The 21,917-nt window shown below is 46.4% G+C and overlaps 1 protein-coding gene across 8 annotated transcripts in view; it reads right to left on the reverse strand.

Moving 5' to 3' along the window:
* PPP1R12B (protein phosphatase 1 regulatory subunit 12B) overlaps positions 1–21,917 on the reverse strand; it is a 133,909-nt gene that overhangs the window by 36,960 nt on the left and 75,032 nt on the right. For all 8 annotated transcript variants that reach the window (XR_009489445.1, XM_059867896.1, XM_059867900.1 and 5 more), the window contains 5 exons: positions 16,587–16,677; positions 15,466–15,609; positions 14,579–14,762; positions 13,936–14,048; positions 12,609–12,653 (listed from right to left, as the gene is read on the reverse strand). Coding sequence is in view for 7 of the 8 variants with exons in the window: in XM_059867896.1 (XP_059723879.1) it covers positions 12,609–12,653; positions 13,936–14,048; positions 14,579–14,762; positions 15,466–15,609; positions 16,587–16,677 (577 nt within the window). In the remaining variant the exon portion in view is untranslated. The remainder of the gene's footprint in view (positions 1–12,608; positions 12,654–13,935; positions 14,049–14,578; positions 14,763–15,465; positions 15,610–16,586; positions 16,678–21,917) is intronic.

The following is a 21,917-nucleotide window of genomic DNA, read 5'->3' on the forward strand; positions in this document are numbered from 1 at the left end:
GCACAACTTGATGCCGTTCCCTCTCCTCCTGTTCCTGGTCCCTGGGAGCAGAGCCTGACCCCCACCTGGCTGTCCCCTCCTGTCAGGGAGTTGTGCAGAGCCAGAAGGTTCACCTGAGCCTCCTTTCCTTCAGGTTGAGCCCCCCCAGCCTATCACTGAGCCCACTTTGCTCACTTTTCTTTGAGAAGCAGAGACCCTCCATAATTGCTTCATGCCACTCCAGACAATTCTGATACCTGCTGTCACCTCCTTTTACAGAATTCAGCTCTTTGCTCTTCAAGTAAACAAATCTTCTCAATCCTCCCCTTCTGGGTTTCCCACTGCAGGAGCAGAATGTGCTGTTTGTCTGTGGAGTCATGTGCTGGTCCAGGGAATCACTGAAATCTGTAATTTTATGCAGTACCTAAATCAACTGTAAGACTGCATTTATTCTCATGACCCTTCTCTGGAGAAATGGAACAAAATAATCTGGCAGTTGTTTCCAAGAGTCAGGCTACAAAGTCATTATACATCCAGAAAATAATCTTTCTAGGTATAAAGCAGTTCTGTAAAATATCCAGAAAAAAAGAGAACCTTGGAGTGGTTGGGGTTGGAAAGGACCTTAAAGCTCATCTTGTTCTAAGCCCTGACATGGTCAGGGTGACCTTCCACCAGATTGCTCCAGCCTGGCCTTGAACCATCCTTGCCAGGGATGAGGCAGCCACAGCTTCTCTGAGCAACCTGTGCAGGAAACCCAGTTTAAACATAAAAAAACATTTACCATCGAACTGCCCTCATGGGTTCTAGAGAACAGAGTCAGAATTCGATTCTCCACTGCTTTTATGTCACTGGACTGGCTCACAAAGCTGAAATCCACAGTGCCACAATCCTGCACCTCCCCTTTGCAATAGTGTTTATACTGTGGGCAAAGATTAATGATCCTGTGATTAGCATCACCACAGGATATCCTATACTGGTGCTTCCTTCAGCCCAAAACAGCAGCCGTCTTTTGTGTCCCCCTTTGTGTCCCCTTTGTGCCTACCTCTGCTTTGCTCCTGGAAAAGGAACCTCCTCCTTACACCGGTCTCCCACTACATCAGAGCAGACCAAGAGCTGTGATCTGCAGATGACAAGCCATGACCAGCCTCAGGGTGGCTCCAACAGCCAGGAACAGTTCTGGTTTAACACTCAGGGCTCCACAGCCAGAGAAAGGGTTACACCCAGGGGGCCATTGCACCAGGGAACCAGTCACTGCTCCCTCCACACAGGATCTTGCAGTAAAATATCCCTATCCTATCCTATCCTATCCTATCCTATCCTATCCTATCCTATCCTATCCTATCCTATCCTGTCCTGTCCTGTCCTGTCCTGTCCTGTCCTGTCCTGTCCTGTCCCGTCCCGTCCCGTCCCGTCCCATCCCATCCCATCCCAAAACACTGGGAAAGGAGTTCATCTGGAAAGAAAAGGCTGAGCCTTGTTAAGCCTCCTGCTTTCACCTCTTTAATCACTGCACCCATTGCATTCTGTGCAAAGAAATTCTGCTTGTTCTGGAGAGAAACTGCTCATTCTGGTGCATAATGAGTGAATTTGGAATTGGCAGCACAGTCACTAGTCCCAGGGGATGGGACCAAAGGCCAATCTTCAAAAGTGATCATAGAACCCAGAAAATCACAGTGTCGTTAAGTCTGGAAAATATCACAAGTCTTCTCACCTATTCTGTCTTCTGGGTGGTGTTTGTGGTTTTTCCCTGACAAGGATTTTCTGCTTTGGTTGATGAGATACTTACAGAGCAGGAAAAGGACTGGACTCCAGCTCAGGACTTGATGGCACTGGTTGGTTGGTTGGTTGGTTGGTTGTTTTTTGTGATTAATTGGTCTTTTTCAACCTAAAAAATGTAGTTGCTCAGCTCCACTCTTACCCTCTGCATTGCTTATTAACAGTCACGTTCTCACGACACTACAGAACCTGAGCGGGTAATTTTGACCAAGTATGTCTTTGTACAGTGACAGAACTAAAACTGGCTCCAAAATGCAGATTTTTGTTCCTGGGATATAGTCATGGGCAGCTGAGGAGCTGCTGGATTACAGAAATTAATGTGCTATACAGCAAGTATAGCCAAGGAACTGTGAGTACAGAAGAGCCAAGGAACTGTCTGTATATAGCTGTATAAACACATATGTATGAATTCCTTTAGCAGTAACAAGGCAAACACCTATTATCTTTAAAATAAGTTATTAAAACATTACTTGTACTCTAGTCTACAATTTGTACTTCTGGGCATTTGATTTAGCTTATTTAATGGAACTTTGTATCTCAGGATTTAATAATTCAAATTATTAATATTATTATTACTACTGCTATACAACAACTGTACATGATATATAAACCCTACTGTAAATAAATGACTTTTAAATCAACCTCAAGCTTCACCAGGGTCAAATAGAGCTTGCAGGGCTTATTTAGCACTGCAGAAGCAGTCAGAGTTATGCTGGGCTGCAGGACTGGAGCAAAGCAACATGGTCAGGCAGTAGCTGTTCTGTAAATGGGATGTGCAGGCTCTGCTGGAGTTTTCCATAAATGGAATCTGAACTGGAGGAGGGAACACTTCCCTCTGCAGAGCCCAGGCCAGGATTCCCAGGAGCAGATCTGCTGGGGTACCACGTAAGTAGGGAGTAGAAGGAAAGGGTCTTCCTCTCCTCCAGACACACACAGCAGCTGACAGTATATAACTGCATCTATAGCACCATTCTTCTCCCACTTTTTATTCCCATCTCAAAATTTATCACAAAAAAGCTGGAAGCACCATGCACTGAGCAGCACATGCAGATCATTTAGTGGGGGCTGAGAATAACACAACTTAAATATAAAATTTCAGAGTCTTTTTCCTTTCTTATAAATAGAGGTAATAAAGAGCAAGGGTTAAGACAGTTCAAAAAGTAGCATTTTCAGCAAGAAAACATCATTTTAGCACCTGCAAGTGCCCAATTCTGCATGCAGGAGAAACATCTTCCAGCAGTTCTGTGGAGCAAAGTTGAGTTTTTGGAAGAAAAGCTAAGGTGCCTTAGACACTCAAATCCAGCAGGTACAGCAGGATGAGAAGCTGGGCTGTTCACTGACCCCTCTGGGGACATCCCTAACTTCAGAGGGGGAGAACTGGATCTAAAGCAAAGGCTGCAGAGAGGGAGACAGTTTCACTGTCTTGAGTTCATCATAATTTGAAGATGAAGCTTAGGACAAGCCCAGTAAATCAATCTACATCTGCACTTCTAGAGCAAAGGCACAGGGAACCTGAGACAGGGCCTAGAGGGGGCAGACAAAACCACAGAGTATCAAAGACAGAAATGCTTCTGAGAGAGCCCACAGATATTCACTTTCCCCTTCTGAATGTGCTATTAAACTGTATTTCAGAGAATCCCAGAATATCCTGAGTAAGAAGTGACCCACAAGGATCATCCAGTCCAACCTCTGCCCTGCACAGACCTCCCACCCTGGGCATCCCTGGCAGCACTGCCCAAACCCTCCTGGAGCTCTGGCAGCCTCAGGGCCGTGACCATTCCCAGGGGAGCCTGGGCAGTGCCAGCACCTCTGGGGGAAGAACCTTTCCTGAGATCCAGCCTGACCCTCCTCTGGCACAGGCTGATGGTGAGAGGTTACAGAAATGGTGGCCACAGTGGCAAAACCAGAAACAACAAACCAGCACCACAAAGGGCTCCTGTTGCACGGGACACCAGCACCACAAAGGGCTCCTGTTGCATGGGACAGATGTGTGAGCTTTGCAAAATTTAAATGTCTTTAAGATCACAGACAGGATTCCATTCAGGATGTAAATGTAGCCATGGGCACAACCCCTGAGATAACTCCAGCACTGCCTATTGCCATGTCATAATCCTGGCCAGGTCTGTACACCAGAGATTGGTCTGGTGGCTATGGACAGGTTGCTTCATGTCCACCCAAAACCTGGCTCTTTCCTGAATACCAGGCTTCGTTAGAAAAAAGCATCACAATAAACTCAGAGAATCACAGGATGAAGGATTGTTGGAAAAACCTCTGAGCCCAACTGTTCCCCCACCACTGCCATGTTTACCACTAAACCACGTCCCAAGTGCTACATCCACGTTTTTTGAACACTCCCAGGTATGGTGACCCCACCACTGCCCCGAGCAGTTGTGCCAGGGTCTGACCATCCCTTCAAGGAAGAAATTTTTCCTAATAACCAACCTGAACTTCCCCTGTCTCAACTTGAGGCCATTCCCTCTTGTCCTGTTCCCAGGGAGCAGAGCCCAACTCCCCCAGGCTGCCCCTCCTGTCAGGAGCTGTGCAGAGCCAGAAGGTCCCCCCTGAGCCTCCTTTTCTCCAGGCTGAGCCTCTCCAGCTCCCTCAGCTGCTCCTCATTAGAACTGTGCTCCAGACTCTCCTCCAGCTCTGCTGCCCTTCTCTGGACAGGCTTCAGCAAATCCAGGGAGATGCTTTGCTCTGTCCACTCACAAGTCCAGTTTGAGCACTGCTCATACAAAAAATCAACTGATTTCATCCAGTTCCAACCATTAAAGGATAAAGTAGTGTTGGAACATAATATTTTCCAGGGGAAGCTGTCTGGCAGTTGCACTCAGCAAGTGTTTCCTGACAGGTTCCCTCTACTCACCTAGGTTTCTTACAAGGAGGAACACAACAATTTGCACAGCTATGAACAGGCCACACCAGAGAAGCTGAGAAAGCAAACAGCAGTACAAGAACCAGATGGAGACAGCTATTTCAAGCTAAGGGACTTTCCAAAATATGACGTAGAGAAATAAAAATCTCAGGGCCCTCACAATAGTCATGATCCATTCTGCTCTTTATCTACATTGATCAGATTCTCTGTACCCAGCACAGCCACTCCAGGGCTGTAAAACCTGTCTGCCAGCTCAGCTGTGGAAGTGAATGGCCGACACACAACAATACCCCAGTGCCACTGGCCAGGCAAATCTGTAACTTCAGCACACTGTCATCTAACTGTGCTTCAGCCTATTTCTGACCATCCCTCAGCAGCAGCACCTTGTGGTACAGAGGGTCATGTCCGCTGCCAAGGATGAAATCCAAGATCAATGAAAAGTCAACCTATATGGTAAAACAGCCACTCAAACCCCTCCAGCACTGGGTACCTGGTAGGTACCTACTACAGAATCCCAAATGGCCTGGGAAGGGACCTTAAAGCTCATCCTGTTCCACCTCCTGCCATGAGCAGGGACACCTTCCACTTTTCCACAAGCCCCTTCCAGCCTGGCCTTGGACACTTCTAGGGATCCAGGGGCAGCCACAGCTGCTCTGGGCACCCTGTGACAGGGCCTCACCACCCTCACAGAGGAGAATTTCTTCCAAATACTTGATCTAAGCCTCTCCTCTGACAGTGGGAAGCTGTTTCACCTTGTCCTGTAACTACATGCTCTTGTAAAAAGCCTTTCTCCATCTTTCTTATAGGTTCCCCATAATGAGCAATGAAGTGTAAATTAACCAGAGCAGGTGGGAAATTCCTGCCAGGAGTTTTGCAGCTTAAGGATTCAACATCTTGAAACACCAAATAATGAAGCAGCTTATGCCTCATTATGTTACTTTTCATAGGGGAAGTCCATGTCCAAGAGTAGAAAACTAACAATGACTTTCCAAACATGAGGCTTTTTCTCAAGAGAGGCATGCGGGAGGATATAAACTCTGAACAAAAGTGACCTTTTAGAGGCACAAAGGACAAACCACATCACCACTTATATCACAGCAACATACCATTTTTCCTACAGTGGTTGTTTCCAAACGATATATTATTGCCAGAGAATTTGACTCCAATTTTCCAAACAAATTTAGATTACTCCTAAGTTCTCTGCTAGCCATGAGGCAATACAGCTTCTGCTTTTTGTTCCTTCTGGACATGTCTGGGAGATAAATAATTTACTACATAAATGTGGGATGGCACCAGCCTGCACGGGATGTCAGGAGATGAGGACAATCAGCTTCTGTCTTTGCCAGAGAAAAGCATCTGTAGAATACTGGAATCACAGAATGGTTTGGGTTGGAAGGGACCATAAAGCTCATCTCATTCCACCCTCTGCCACGGGCAGTGACACCTCTCACTTACCAGGTTGCTCCAAGACCTGTCCAACCTGGCCTGGGACACTTAAAGGCTTGGGGCAGCCACAGCTGCTCTGGGCAACCCTGTGCCAGGGCCTCCCCACCCTCACAGGGAAGAATTTCTTCTTCATACCCCATCTATCCCTGCCCTTTGGCAGTGGGAAGCCATTCCCCCTTGTCCTGTCATGCTATGCCTTGTCCAAAGTCTCTCTCCAGCTCTCCTGGAGCCACTTTAGACACCGGAAGGGGCTCTGAGGTCTCCCTGGAGCCTTCTCTTCTCCAGGTGAACACCCCCAGCTCTCCCAGCCTAGCTCCAGAGCAGAGGGACTCCAGCCCTGGAGCAGCTTTGTGGCCTCCTCTGGACTCATTCCAGCAGTTCCACATCCTTCCTGTGCTGGAAGCCCAGAACTGGGTGCAGATTCTCACTCTGGGGAGAAGGGCCAGACAGCAGAGCCCGAGCATGGCACATGCCAATTCCATGTGCTGCAGCCCCTTCCCACTGCTCCCAATCCCCTTCTCCAGGGCAGACACCTGTGTCACCATGACACAGCCCACCCAGATATCTACTGCTGCAGGCAGAAGTTTAATTCAGCAGATCAGATTTTTTGGGGGATGACTTCAATCATGTCAGGAGAGACAACCTCCCCCAGCCCACTGGATGACTGACACTGAGGTAGGATCATCAGCTCCCAGAGGGGCCCAGAACCTGCTCTAAACAGTTCAGCAGTCACTGACTCCTTTCCATAGTCTTGAACATGACACGAGGAGACAGATTTTGACAGGTTCCCACAAGAAGTGGTGGGATGCTCTGTTACATGTATAAGCACAACCACATAAAAAGCATAACCTTAAGAAAGTAAAAAATTACAAAACATAAATAGACATAAAACAATAGTGAGATTTATTCTGTCTCTGGGGTATGGGGCAGGAGCAATGCTGCTCCTCAGGCCAGTGGGTCTGGGCTAACATTCACCCAGGAGTGAGCACTCCCATTTCCTGGAGTGGCTGTGCTGTGTCCACACAGCCCTGGAGAGAAGCACACAGGTGTCACAGATCCTGTTGTCACCCTGTCCATCATACTGCTCCCAGCTCCTTCTGGGAAGAAAGAAGGAGAATCCCAGGACTCTGTGCAATAGCTGAGAAGGAGCCTGGGGTGAGCTGGGATCATCTGAACTGACTGCACAGGCCTCCCAGCAATGCCATCAGCAGCCAAGGGAGCTGTGGGCGGCTGCTGCAGGGCCAACCCAAGCCCCATGGCTGCAGGGGAATGACTTACCAACAACTGAGAAGGATCAGTCACCTCAGACTGCACTGCAAGTCTGACAGCAATCTACTGAACAAGATGCTACAGCATAAAGTTACCTTAAATAGTTATGAGTTTGTAACCTTGGGAATCACTCCTGGAGGACTGGCTGTTGTGCTTCATCTTCCCAGGACTCACAGATTGGCTTTTAGCTGGTTTTGTGTTACCCATCCCCATCCCCATCACTGCCTCACATTACACCTTCCTAATTCAGCAACTTGGTGAGTTAGAGGAATTCACCTGAAGGCATTTAGCTGTAACCCTGTAGTCACATAACCCACCTGGGTCACTTGGCTTTAGGCACAAACAATACGTTTTCCCAGAGCTGTAAACTGGTGCTCAGAGCCAGGCTGAGGAGTGAAGTGCTGTACCAACACAGAGAGCAGCCACCCAGGCTGATGCCCTTCTCCACATACTGAGGTTAAGAAAAACCAACACAAGCACATCAGGCTGGGACTCACAAGGCAAATCCTCTGTGCAGATGTAAAGCCTTTTTGTAGGAATATTTGCAGAATGAATTTTAATTTCTCTGCTGTCTGCCCCCTTCACCTCCCAGAGAACCCAGGGCACTCTGAACACGATGAGGACGTTCTTCACCACACTCAACTCTATGGCAAAGCCTCAGCTCATCCTCCTTCCTGCAGCACTTTGCTGCTATTTCATATTGCTATACATATTAAAGATCTTTCCTTGCAGCATACACAGCCCATTAGAGCAATTTGTTTATAAACAGGACTAAACAGAGCCAATCTCTCCCAGCCTTATGTTACACAGAATTAAACGCTCTCCAATTTAACAACATGATGCAAGTGACGCATAGTGCCATCTACGCGCCCTTGGACAGGAGCCAGATGGTTTCCTTCCCACATCACACCACATCTCTTCTAGAAATAAACATTCAAGGGTAAAACCAGGGGAAAATACTCATATCTTTAATCCCCAGAAGGGACCCCGGGCCAGCAGCAATGAAGCATAGGATGAGCACCACCATACAGCACTGTCTGGATTGAAAGGATTCTAGTTTCTTATCAGTTGGCCAGAAGTTCACCTATTTTGCTTCTTTTACTGGTCAACTTTCCTTTGTATCCCAGCAAAACAGCTCAGCTCTTGCAGACATACCTTACCATATTAGGCAATGTGAGCCCTGAAAGTGGAGGACTCTGAGCCTTCCTTGGCTTCCAAATACAGTCCACAGGCACAGGGTTGGCTGCATGACACTGCAAAAGGGGCAGCAATGACTGGGGACTCCCAGGGCTCCCAGTACACCCAGTCTGACAACAACAGGGCATTCACAAAGAACTTAACAAAAGCTATTCCTGATCTTCTAATAATTCATCACATCCATCTTTCACAAAAAGGCAAACAGTATGGTGACAAAAGCTGAACTGAAGCCTCTGTGGAAGGATAAAGTGGCACTAAAAGCAAAAATATAGGTGAAAAATAGGACACACCAAAATCAGGACTCCCAGGTCATAGCTCTGAATCAGCAATAACATGAAGATATTGAGTTTGTATAATGAATTTTCCAGTTCATTGGTCCTCCCTTAGAACTTGTGGAATTAAGCTTAGAAATTCAGCCCTTCTAAGACAGAGATTTAATTTATATTGGTATCCAGTTGCATCTGGTGATTTCATGGTAACAGTACAAGTAGGCAGAGCACTTATTTACAAACCAGAGTGAGCCTGGTTCATTCCATAAATCAAAGTGCAGGGAGACAGGAATGGAGCCTATTTAATCCACTTACTGCAACTGTAATTCACAATCAAACGTTTCAGTGCTATTCCTCTATAAAACTTAATTCCATTAGTGTGTCTGGGGTTTATACTGGGCTATACAGACTGTCCTGAAGGCAGTTCATGACAACAGATATTTTGTTTGATACTTTTACTGCTCAGAAATTGTTATTTTATGAACATAACAATCAGTGCCTTCCTCTGAATTTAAAGTTTTTCTTTGACAAACTCTCCTGTGGGTGAGGCACATCTGTAATGCTCCAGCAGAGAACTGCAAGGAGAAACAATCCTTTAAATTATTATAAACATTTTCTACTTGTTCTCTATGCTCTGGCATTTAAAATATACTTTTCTTCCAAATTTGTTCCTAATTGTTCCTGCTGTGCAATAGCAATGGCAGAAGTTTCCCAGAGAAGCTGTGGCTGCCCCATGCCTGGAAGTGTCCAAGGCCAGGTTGAATTGGGCTTGGAGCAACCTGGGGTAGTGGGGGTATCCCTGCCCATGGCAGAGCTGGGACTGGATGGGCTTTAAAGTCCTTTCCAACCCAAACCAGTCTGTAATAGATTCTATTATTTTAAGTCAGGGCCAAGTCAAAGCCAGCAGAGTCAGGGATAAAGAAAATCTCTGAAATGGAACACTGGAACATTCTCTTTAGTCTTCATCATCATCCTCCTGCTGCATCCCAGACCAGCCCATTGATCCCTACCCACACTGGCTCTGCTGCATTTGGCCTCAGTGGCCTCACCAAGACTGGAATTCCCACTGGTATTCTGCAGTCAGCGGCTTGAGGAAACAGGGAAAGTTTCCCAGCTCCAGCCTCCCCCCAGCTCAGTCTGGGTATAACACGAGCTTTTGACTCTCCCAGTCTTTATTTTCTGAGAAACAGAGACAAGATTGTGGCCAAGCTTCTCCCCCACCTTTGTTTTGAGCTCAGGTCTCCCCAGACCACACAAAACTCCTTCCTTTGCAGCTCCTTTCCACTGGAATCACAGAAAAACTTCTCCTAAAGCTACTTCCCCAGAGGCTTTTTCCAGCTGAAGTCCTTGTACCGTTGAACATTTATTCCACAATAAAACTTTGTCTGCTCTTCCAACTTTCCACTGTGCATCCAGGCAGCCTGTGTCCCATGGAGGGAGCTGGGGTGGGAGCAGAACACATGGAGAACACTGACACATCCCACTATGAGACCTCTTAGTTGCCTAAAACTCAGCCAAAGCGTCTGGGCTGGTTTCCCACTCTGGTGCTCACGAGCTCAGCCAAAATAATTCATCCACTTTTGAGAATTAGAACAACATGTATTTGCTCCTTTTTTCCTTCCCAAAACTGCCTTTACCTTTCCTGTGCTAGTCTCCAGCACTGCAGAGCTTGGAGGAGGGATATCAAGCAAGTCCTTTTTTTGGCTTTCATGAAAATCATCCTGATATCAGCCAAGATATAAACACTGGAGGAAAAATGTAACCGCTCCCACAAAATCAGATTCTTTGGGGTTCTGCTACTAAAATGGGACACTCCAGACTGTTCAAGTTCACAACCTGGTGACATTTGGCACCTGCCATTCTAGAACTATATTTACTGAAGAATTAATGATTATTAACTGTACTTTCTTATTGGCACTAGAACTGAAAACAGAGCTGGTCCATGATTCCTGCCAAAGTGATGGCCAGTTAGGACAGAAATCTCTGATTTGGATCTCAAATAAACCAGTGAAGGCTGACTAAGTGACATGATGCTGGAAGTATGCATTCAAGAAAATAAACTGGGAACTGGATAAAAACAAGAGGACTGGGAAAATGGGAAAACCAGCTCTAGCAGAGTGGGAGGAGAGTCTAACCCAGATCTAAGGTATGTTGGGTGCATAAGAAACCAGGATACTGGTGCCATGAAGCACCTGCACAAAGGGGATGATGGAACTAAAAGAAGTGCCTCTGCTTTTAGATGGAGTTCACAAGAAAATCACTGAAGTGTTAGACAAAAGGAATCCTTGCTGTTAATTTGGGGAAAACCAGCATTATTTATTGTAAGAGACTGGGTGACCTTGAATTTTTGGGCAGCTGGGTTCTCCCAAAGTGCAGCTTGTCCATTTACATGAGCAGTGAGGACTGTGCTCAATAAAATCTTCAGCAATTTTAGAATTAGACTCCAGGAAGCATCCAAACCTGCAGCCTCAGCTACTCTTTTGTCTTAATTTAGGTAATCTGGGACAACTTCCCAGAAGAACAAGACATTCCCAGCAAGTCCCAAACATGCCTGATGGAAACAAGGTGTCCCTATTAGGATTATTACTTTTACACATTACAAAACTCCCCTCCTTCAGTCTTACTGTGAGGCAGCAGAAATGTCAAAACAATTTTAATGACGATAAATGGCCAAATCTTTGCTGCAGGGTTCAGTGAAGAATTCAGAAAGCTCTGCACTGTGATGAGCAGAAACTCCTGTGGGAAGAGCTGGCCTGCTTGAAGCAGGTGATGCTTCTGTGAGCAGGAATATCTCACATTTCAAGTGGAGTAAAGTGCAAAGTAAGCACTGGGAAAGCAAGGGCTGGCATGGAAAGATAAGCACATGCTAAACACCATCCCAGCACCACGTGAGGCTCTGGCCCCAGCAAGGCTTGCCGTGACTTTGCTGCATTCTGACTGAATATTGCAAGAATGAAAACAAAAACACAGTCTGAAGAGAGTTATTGTCAATTTTCAGCAAAGAACCAGTTAATTCCAACTAAATGATGCTTTAATCACTCTACTGCATTGCAAAGTATAGGGAAAGGCTCCCCCAGCTTCAACGTTTCCCAGCAAAAATGGAACATCCCACAAGCAGGCTGACCCCTATGCAACCTTACATTTGCTACTTCTCCCAGGTCTTCCACACTGCACTTTAATAGCTTGGAAATGTACTTAGCTTTGACATTGTCAGAGTCAGTCATGTTGTCAGGCTCAAATGTGTTTCAGACAAAGACAAACAAAACCAAAGGAAACCAAAGTAATTTGGAGAGACTCAATAATTATTATAAAATGAAAGAAAGGGCCTCAAAGGATGAGACTATTGCAAGAACAGGGGAACACTGAACAACCTCTGATGTGCTGCTTGCAAAGACCATTTCCCGCAAGAACACAAATCCGTGAGCCAGGAGAGCAGATTCCAGAAATCCAAAACATCCTGTCCAAAATAGCAGTGATTCTAAGATCCAAGGTCACACCTTCCCCAGGACACTTGGGATCCCACTGCCCCAGCACCGCAGCCCCACCACTGCATTCCCTCCAGGCTCCACAACTCCTGTGCAGCTCTCCAGGAGCCAACACTGAACTCAGGCCACTCTGCAGATATACCTCATCTTTCAGAAGATAAATCAGTAAGGAATTTGCTGCTTGGAACTACCTGCCTGTTCATACTCCTGAGCAGAGCCTGAACTCTCTTATTGACAAGAATAAAAGTCACAGAACACTCTGCCACCAACACCAAAGAATGACACATCAGTGATTCAGATACATGGTCTCACCCGAGTTTCCTTCACCTCCTCGTTTCCACCAACTTCATCTTCATCCTAGGAGGAAAGGCAAACAATAAAATTAGGCAGCTCTAGAGACAACAAAACTTTATCCCAAGAAGATAATGTATTGTTTATAGAATTACAGAATCATTAAGGTTGGAAAAGACCTCCAAGTCCAACCTTTGACCAAACACACCATGTCAACTCCACCACAGCATAAAGTGCCACAACTATGTGTGTTTTGAACCCTACCAGGAATGGTGACTCCACCACTGCCCTGGGCAGCCTCTGCCAGTCCCTACCACCCTTTCAGTGAAAAAATTATTTGATGCTAATGTTAGGAAAACTTCTGTCAAAAGAAATGCCTGCCCAAATGCTTTTGGCTAATTATCAGATCAGGTTTGCTGTCCTAATGGCCATTTAGAAGATCTTGGTATTGAAGACAGAATTACTCTCTTGAGATGGCTCCTGCCATTTCAATGCTTCTGAGGAGTTGGGAGGAAGTCCCTAATACACTGAGGGAAAAAAACTTGGAAAAACTGCACATCTGAAATACTGTCATAATATTGACTTCCTGTCATAATATTGACTTCCAAAAGTATCTCCAGTTCAGTTAGAGTCCAGGTGGAAAGACTCATCATCCCAGGTAACTTGCACTTGCATGGCTTCTCTAAGCCACTGCCCTTTGTAACTGCTCCAGGATTTCACAGAACAAATGTGAACTACCATGGCATCCCTGCTGACTCTGGACTCAACTCATGAACCATAATTTCGTAATTCTTATTCTCTCCTGGAAAAGGTGATCTGAGGCTCTAACCAAAGTTTGGAGGGTTGGATACCTTCCCTCAGACTGAAGAAATCCTTTGAAACCAGGACTAAGAGAAATGATCCTGACACAGACAGCTCTTCTGCATTTATGCTGTGAGTGTTCCCTGATGCTGGGAGGGGACCCAGACGTGAGTTTTCTTCCTATTGTCTTTCTTTCAGGGGGCCTAAAGAGCAGACAAATCTGGGCTTGAAGAAATTTGAAAATACTTCAGGTGACTTGTGACCTTCTTCCAAAGGAATTAGACTTTGAATCTCTCCTCTCCCATGTGGGCCTTTCCCAGTCCTGCAGGGTTCCCATGATATGCTGCCCAGAACAGGCTGCCCAGAGCCTGCTGCTCACTCTGACATAGGCCAAACAGGGATGAGAGACCTTTGGACAGGCCAGTCTGAAAGAGAGCTGGAGAGGGAAGAACTAAGGGGAAATCAATGGACGGGAAGAAAATCATGAAGCTTGGAATGGGAAGAAAATTCACCCTGGAGTTTCTGTTTCTAAGGAGCTCAAACTTACATCTTGTGTGGAGAAGATGATGCCGGTGCCTCTCCGTCTCTCTTTTGGCCGTCGCCGTTCTCGGATCGACTGTTTGTTCAGGGATCTGTCATCTGAATCCTGATCTTCACACTCTGGCCAAGCAAAGAAAGACTGCTTTGGTTTCAGTGATTTACATCTCTGCCTTTGCTAAGGTTCTGGGGGTCTTTTCAAGCTGATCAAGGTCATCTTGCCTTGAGTTATATTACAAAGGAGTTATTAAACCAAATGAAATGGAATCTCCTCCTACAGCTGGATACTCACACTCCTTCCCTCATCAGGGCCAGAGAAGTTACCCCAGCTGCCACCTCTCCTGAAGTCATCCTGACTTACTTCTGTTCTGAGGACAAACTGTACTAGGGGAACCTCTTTCCCCAGCTCAAATAGCTAAATGCTCCATGATCACTATCTCATTTATTTATCCAAAATGAAATATATCCTTTTATCCCTCTGTTACAAGCAATAGGAATTTGTTTAACTTCATTTAAACAAATAACACTTGTTTTGTGATGTGGCAGCTTCCCTCAGAGTAACAAGTAAACGTGTTCTCTCCATCTGTGCACACTGGAAGTTCTAAACCACAAGAAAACCCTTTAGCTTTGTTCTTCACTCTCCTGGTACATACCATTTTTCTCCATCTCTGTGCCTGCTGCTCTGAAATCTGCTGGATTCACAGAGTCCAGCCCTAGATATTTATTTGTTCGAGTCAGGTAGGAGCTTGTATAGAGCAGAGGTGCTGCTGTGGAAGGAGACACAGGTGTAGTGGGTTTGTCGGGCTGTGCTGGGCCCCTCAATCGCCGATAGATGGTCTAGAAACAAAGAGCCATGACAGAAAAATAGTTCAGTGAAAACGAAGTACCAGATTTTGGATTTCAAAGAATGGAGTAATTTTTCAGAGTGCAATGTTTTCTTCACTGCTGCTAGAAGTGATCACCTGCACTTGCCAGATCAGGTCCATTCCATCAGATAAGGATGGATGTTAAAGTCATTGCACAGCTACAGTGTAAAAGCACCCTCCACAGCTGGAGATCTGGGATCAATCCCTTTGTCCCTACAGTTCATGGCAGGAGACACAAGTTATCTAATAGAAAGATATGATTTAGAGTGAAAAAAACAGAGGTGGTGGCAGGGGCAGAAAACTGCTTTCCATTACATATTGAACATCTGTGGAACACAAAGCCTCTGCCTAGACTGCACAGCAGGATGGATCCGGGCCACATTTCTATCATTAGCCTTCTCATTACACTTTCTGGGATTTACACCGTTTTATTTTCTGGCAAGAGACACAAAGGTGAAATTCCCAGAGGAGAGCAAAGGCAGAGCTAAGCTCCACCACCTCCACGTGCACCTCCCTTACGCTGAACTGCTGCTCCTCAGCCAGCAGTGCCTCTTTCCAGCTAGTGTGTCCCCCTCAGAATAAAAAGGTAACCACCAATGAATATCTCCTGATGTCAGCTCTCCTAAATGGTTTTGGCAGCTCTCAGGCAAGGGTTGCTGAGGCAGAAGGATCACCTCGTCGTCCGTGCTCCGTGCCCAGCGCGCAGGTCTGTCACTGCTGTCCTCGGCTCTGTCACCCTGCGGCTCCTGCGCCTGGTGCTCTGCCCGTGACCGGCTGAACGTGCGCTCGGCCTCCTGCAGGTCCGTCAGGGTCACTCCCTGCAGGGAAACATCAGCCTTCCATTCATGCACAGAATCACAGAACCCCACATTGGTTTGGCTTGGAAGGAACCCTGAAGCTCATCTCATCTCATCCCCACCAAGGGCAGGGACACCTTCCATTAGCCCAGGTTGCTCCAAGTCCCATTCAGTCTGCCCTTCAACACTTCCAGGGATGGGACAGCCACAGCTGCTCTGGGAACCCTGTGCCAGGGCCTCACCACCCTCACGGCCAAGAATTCCTTCCCAATATCCCTGCCCTCTGGCAATGGGAAGCTATTCCCCCTTGTCCTGTCCCTTCAGGTCCTTGCTCAAAGTCCCTCTCCATCTCTCTTGGAGCCCCCTTTAGGCACTGGAAGGGGCTCTACAGTCTCCTTGGAGAATTCTCCAGCCTGAAATTACATTTTCAGTCTTCCAGGTCAGTTTAAAATGCCACAGTCTCACATCTGGTCAGGCTCACGTTTCATCCCCATGGTAAGAGAAAGGGAAGAATTCTGCTGCCTTTACTGTATTTCTCAGCCTACTGACATAATCACTGACTCAAAGCAACCCAAATATATGTGATCACACTACAAACTAGGAGGCAGGTACATTGCAGAAAGCAAAGCTTGGAAATCTAAGTCATGTATGTCTGTGGCAGGGTTTTGTAATAACTGCTTGAAGGAAATTTTGCCAGAACCACTCCAAAACAGTGTGAGTGCAGACAAGTCCCTTGTCCTAAGAAATAACATAACCAAAAAGAAAATCCTGCCTCTTTACAGATTCATGGAATGGTTTGGATTAAAAGGGACCTTAAAGCTCATCTCATTCCACCCCTGCCATGGGCAGGGACTCCCCGCACTATCCCAGGTTGCTCCAAGCCCTGTCCAACCTGGCCTTGGACACTTCCAGGGATGAGGCAGTCACAGCTTTTCTGGGCAACCAATTAAGCAGCTCTCTTCATCCTCTACATGAATGTGAACATTTCCATTCTGTACCTGGGTAGACCTGCGAGTCTGCCGGGCCTGTCTGGATCGTGCCTTCCTCAGCGATTCTGCTTCCTCATCCCGCACCGGAGTCAGATATGACCTGGAAAGAAAGAAGGTGCAGAAGAGGTTAAAGTAAAAGCAGATGATCTGCCTTCTTGTCTCTATAGACTCCTGAGCTATTATTCTCTTCTCATGGACAAAAATTAATTTTAGCTCCATCTGCTATTGCTGTTTCTTTGGGATAACTTCCCCACGAGCACACAATACACACATGTTAACAGCACCTTCTCCCCAGAGCCTCTCAATAAACCCTTTAGTGTTGGACATGTTCTTTTTAAAAGGTGCACCTATCCTCTACATTAATTGCTCCATTCCAAATCATTGCATCATTAGGAAAAAAACCCTGCTCCTCATAAAGGCCCTCTCACTCAGACAAAAATCTCAGAACAGAAATCCTGTGCTGGTGCATTCCTCAGACCCTCCTTCCTGTCATTACAGTCACAATCATATTCCTGCAATCTGCTGCCTTCATCAATATGAAACCCATCACGCCAGGAGCCACTGAACTGCAGGCATCACACAGACACGCCTTGGAATGAGCCATGGAAATAAAGAAATGACCTTCACACTCTGTGTAAATCAAGATCCTTAACACTGAAAAACCCACAGTTAAACACAGACTTGTGCACAACTAGATTTCATCAAAGCTGGGAGAATTCAAAATAATTATTCACATGAGAATACATAAACTGCAGCCTCTGCCCTGGCATTTACTGGGAGGAACTGGTGAGGAATTGAGCAGTGCTCTGAGTCAAGAAGTGCACAGCAGTAAATGATTTCCATGCTGGAAGAGAGGCTTCAGTCTTATGAACAGTTAATTAAACTTTACTCTTCAGCCTGGTTAATATGGAATGATTATTCACACTGTCTCACTGTACAGGGATGAGGGTGCTGGAATGTTCTTTGCAGGTCTATCACTGCCAGGTTAACACTGCACCAGAGGTCTGCATGTGTTTAAAGGGCAGTGAGCTAAGTGAGGGATGAAGGTGAATACACTTACTTTGTCCATGGACTCTTTTCCTGGTTTTAGTCCAACACCTTCATGGGAAAGGTAATGTGCTGAAGAGGATTTGCATCTGATCCAGTATGTTAAGACATTTATTAGAAAGTTCACTAAACTGCTGCACTGTGACAAAACCACAGAGAATCTGGAAATTTGGATCATTCTACAATAATCTGCCATGGTGGGTTTTATCCACCCTCAGGACCTGTGTTCAGTGCTGGTTCAGCTGTGCAGCAAAACAGCCTGGCTTCCAGAGAGAAATCCTCTTTACGGGGTTTCTTAGCTTGTGGGAGGTACAGTCACCTCCCAGCTCCTTATGTGTTGTGGGACTCATTTAAGAGCCTTCTCACCTGAAACTGGCGCAAGGATTGACCTGATATATAATGCACTGAACAACCCTGATCTCCAGAGGCCAAGGAAAGTGCAAAGGATTGAGTCTGTGCCAGGAATGCTGCACTGGAGACTCCTGGAGGGGCAGGCACTGATCTCTGCTCTCTGTGACCAGGCACAGGACCAAAAGGAATGACATGAAGCTGTGTCAGAGGAGGGTCAGGCTGGATATTGTGAAAAAGGTTTCTTCCCCAGAGGGTGCTGGGCACTGCCCAGGCTCCCCAGGGAATGGGCACAGCCCCGAGGTTGCCAGAGCTCCAGAAGTGTTTGGACAGCACTGTCAGGGACAGAGTGAGATTGCTGGGGTGTCTGTGTATGGCCAGGGGTTGGACTCAATGATCCCTGAGATCCTGTCCCACTCAGGAAATTCCATGATTCTTTGAACTGTGCTCAGGGAGCTGCCTGCAATGGAGAGGAGAGGGCTTGCAGAGCTGCACTACCAGGGTGTGATTTATCACCTTCACAAGGAGCCTCCAGCACAAGCCATGTGCATGCACTGCAGAGGAGCTCATTTCTTCCCATTGATTATCCAGACAGACACAGGAGCTGTGATGGATATGCCAACACGGGAAGCGCCTACACTCCAGAGGGATGACTGTCTCTCAAGGAATGCTGTTTCATGAACAAAAAAAGCTGCTGTTTGATGAGTGAAAGCTGTGCACCTCCTAATTTTGCAGAGCAGGAGCCCTCCTGTTCTCTCTGCTGCAGTGTGTGCACTGTCCAGGCAATGGCACATTAAGGAAACAATAAGCATTTTCTGCAGCTTTTGACACAAGCAGAATCACTGCTGTTTGCCCAGCAGTCAGAAGCAATAAGCCACCTACAGGAAGAAGGCATTTGCAACATATATTGCAAATTAAGTTCAGAGCAGTAGGAAAATAATATAAATTCCTGAAACTTTTAAACCAAGTAAATTTGTAGTTCAGTACAGCAGGCACTTTGCTGCAATGGCTTTGAATCAGTAGAATTTACTCTGCAATGAGGACACAGGTATGTAGGAGCTACAGGTACAGAGAGGACAAAAGAGGTTTGCAAATGAGATTCAGGAATGGTTTGGCAAATCTGTGGGGACCAGGTCAGCCCCAGGCATGGGGAGGGGCTCTGCAGAAGGGGCAGCCCAGGCACTTGCAGGAGGCTGCTGCTTTCCTTGGTACAGTTCAGCCACAGCTTTGCTTTGGGTATGGCAAGAGAAAATCCATTTTGAGTCTTTTACCCCATCATCCTCCCAGGCTTTTTCCCCTCCGCTCCCCCAGAATTTATATAAAAATACAGACATCTTACAGCATCATTAGCCATTCTAGGAAACCAACCTGCAAGAGCAACTTGATCTTCTGCTGAGCACATCCTGCAGGTCAGCATGGCTCAGCCTGGCACAGCCGCAGTCATTCGCCAACTTTTGGGTTCTTTCCATTTACAGAATTTATCACTTCCTGGAGCTCACCCAAAGCCATTTACAGCATGAGACAACCAAATTTTCTGAGGCAAGTCAGCAGAGCCACTGCACAGTGACAGAGCTGGTTTCTGCAAGGGAGCAGCCACAGCCTGCTCCAGGTGCTGAAGGAGGGGCTCTGCTGTCAGTACCTGTAACTGCTCACAGCAGCCTGGCAGTGCAGGCCAAGTGTGTCCTGCTTGGGACTCTGGGTGCTTTGCTTTTTAATTTTGGGGGAAGGCAGAGAAAACACAGATCTTACAATGTGTCACTTCACTTACAAACTGAATTTTGAGAGACCTGAGTGTGCTAAATGGGCTGGAAGAGAGAGAGAGAACAAATGCACACGAAGGAGACGGCGAGTTGGGTGCAGCTCAGGGCTGGGCTGGGCTGGATGGCACAGGCAGTGCAGCACTCTGCTCTCCAAAGCAGAAACACTGCAGAGCACAGCAGGCTGCAGAGCACAAGCACCAAATGGGATATGAGGCAGCCTCTGAACAAGCCACAGAGTTTTTAATTATGTTTTAAAGGAACATGCTGCTGCCTGAAGTGCAGAGCCTGTGTCACCCTCTTAATTCAAGCAAATATCTCAGGGTCCAAGCAGATCTTCAAAGGAAAGGCCGTTTGTGTTGTTTCCTTGCAATAAGCTTTCTCTGAGAAATACTTGCAATAAGAGCAGCCATCACACCAAGCTCAAGGCATGTATAAAGCAGAACAGATTTTTACCAGAGTTTTGGCTGTAAGTTCAAGGAGAAGAACAGAAATTGTTCAAGATGTGTATGTGAGAGTCAGCAAAACCACTGCAGAGGTTTACAACTCCCATAGAGAAGAGTGTGTCCCACTGCCCTGAGAGAGCTACAGGCTTCTGGTTCGTATATTACCTAGGAAAAAAAACTGGTAACTGACTGATGAACCTGGCTCCCACTTAATCCTGCCTATTTTCAAGAAAACATCTATTTTCATCTGTCAATTCTTTCATCAAGGACAGTGTAAAACTCAAATGGATCCCAACTACTCATCACCACATCAAGGCAAAAGGAGCTGCAATACAATACTAATAGAAGGGGAGATTCAGCCCAGGAAATAGGAAGGTTGGGTATTCAGGCTGGTAAACCAGGAATACTGGAGCAATCTGTATGTTAGAGAATGCTGGCCAGAGGGAAAGAAAATATTGTGAGGAGAAATCCCTCCCAAGTCAAGGATGAATGATGCAGAAAAGAGAGGTACAATGCCCTGTTGATTGGTGCATGGGTAACAAGAACAGAAGATTAATTTCTCCAAGAAACATACAGTCTTCTGATAATCCTTTTATGACACTGGTCTCCATCCTGCCATCCTGAACTCCTTCAGGCACTCAGAGCTTTAAGTGTTTCTGGCAAACACCATTCACCATCATAGAGTCCTTTGGCAGAACATCACCAAGACCCAGAGGGAACAGCAAGAATATGCAAAACTTGGAGTTTTACATCAACTACGTGTGGCAGAGCAGCTGTGGCTGCCCCATCCCTGGAAGTGTTCAATGCCAGGTTGGACAGGGCTTGAAGCCACCTGGTCTAGTGGAAGGTGTCCCTGCCCATGGCAGGGGATGGAATAAGATGGCTTATTCTTAAGTTCCCTTCCAACCCAAACCTTTCTGGCATTCTACGAACACCTGGCAACAAATTTGGAAGCTAAACATCCACCAAGTTCTACAGCTGCTCTCTTCTCAGAATTTCTTCAAGGAATTTAGTTCTGCTGTCAGGACTGAAAACTGAGATACACCCTCAAAAGGAGCTGCATTGGGCCATGACAGGTTCCCTCCATCCCTGGCAGGTCCTTCTCCAATAAATCCAGGTCCTGCAGCCAGCACAGTAAGAACATGAACTGCACACAGTAACTGGTTCATCACCACAGTTTTCCCCAGTCTCTGGAAACAAGACTCTGCTGGTCATGAACTGGAGCTGGGCTTGATGGGGCTCTTCTGGAGGAAAGCTCTTCCTAGGCGCTCTCCAAATCCTCTCACCTCTTTCTAGCTTAGAAGCAACTCTGAACTACACTCACTAGACTAGAACCAAGAGTGACAGTGTTCCTGGAAGCCAGGACAGACTTTTGACTCTTCCAAATCCAGGTAACACAGGTTGGGGGAGCCAGGCACAGGTTTGGCTCCCTGTCCACAAGGAGGTGTGTTCACCACATGGAAAGCTATGTGGCTACTCAGACTTAAAATGTTTGAAATTTCTCTTCTTAAAAAGAGTACAGTATCCCTATTCCGAACACTGTAGTGATTGAACAAATCTTTGTCCCACATACATCTATTTCTCAGGCATACACACATATAACTATGTTTATATATACATGTATGTATATTAAAAGCTCACATGCACTGTGAAAAAAGGAAGATAAAAAAAAGAGTCAGCAAAAGTCTCAAGTACAGATACTGTTCTGGAAACAACTGGAAAAGTACAGCATCCCAGCAATG

This window comes from Haemorhous mexicanus, chromosome 25 (assembly GCF_027477595.1).
Source record: "Haemorhous mexicanus isolate bHaeMex1 chromosome 25, bHaeMex1.pri, whole genome shotgun sequence".
Classification (NCBI taxonomy): Eukaryota; Metazoa; Chordata; class Aves; order Passeriformes; family Fringillidae; genus Haemorhous; species Haemorhous mexicanus.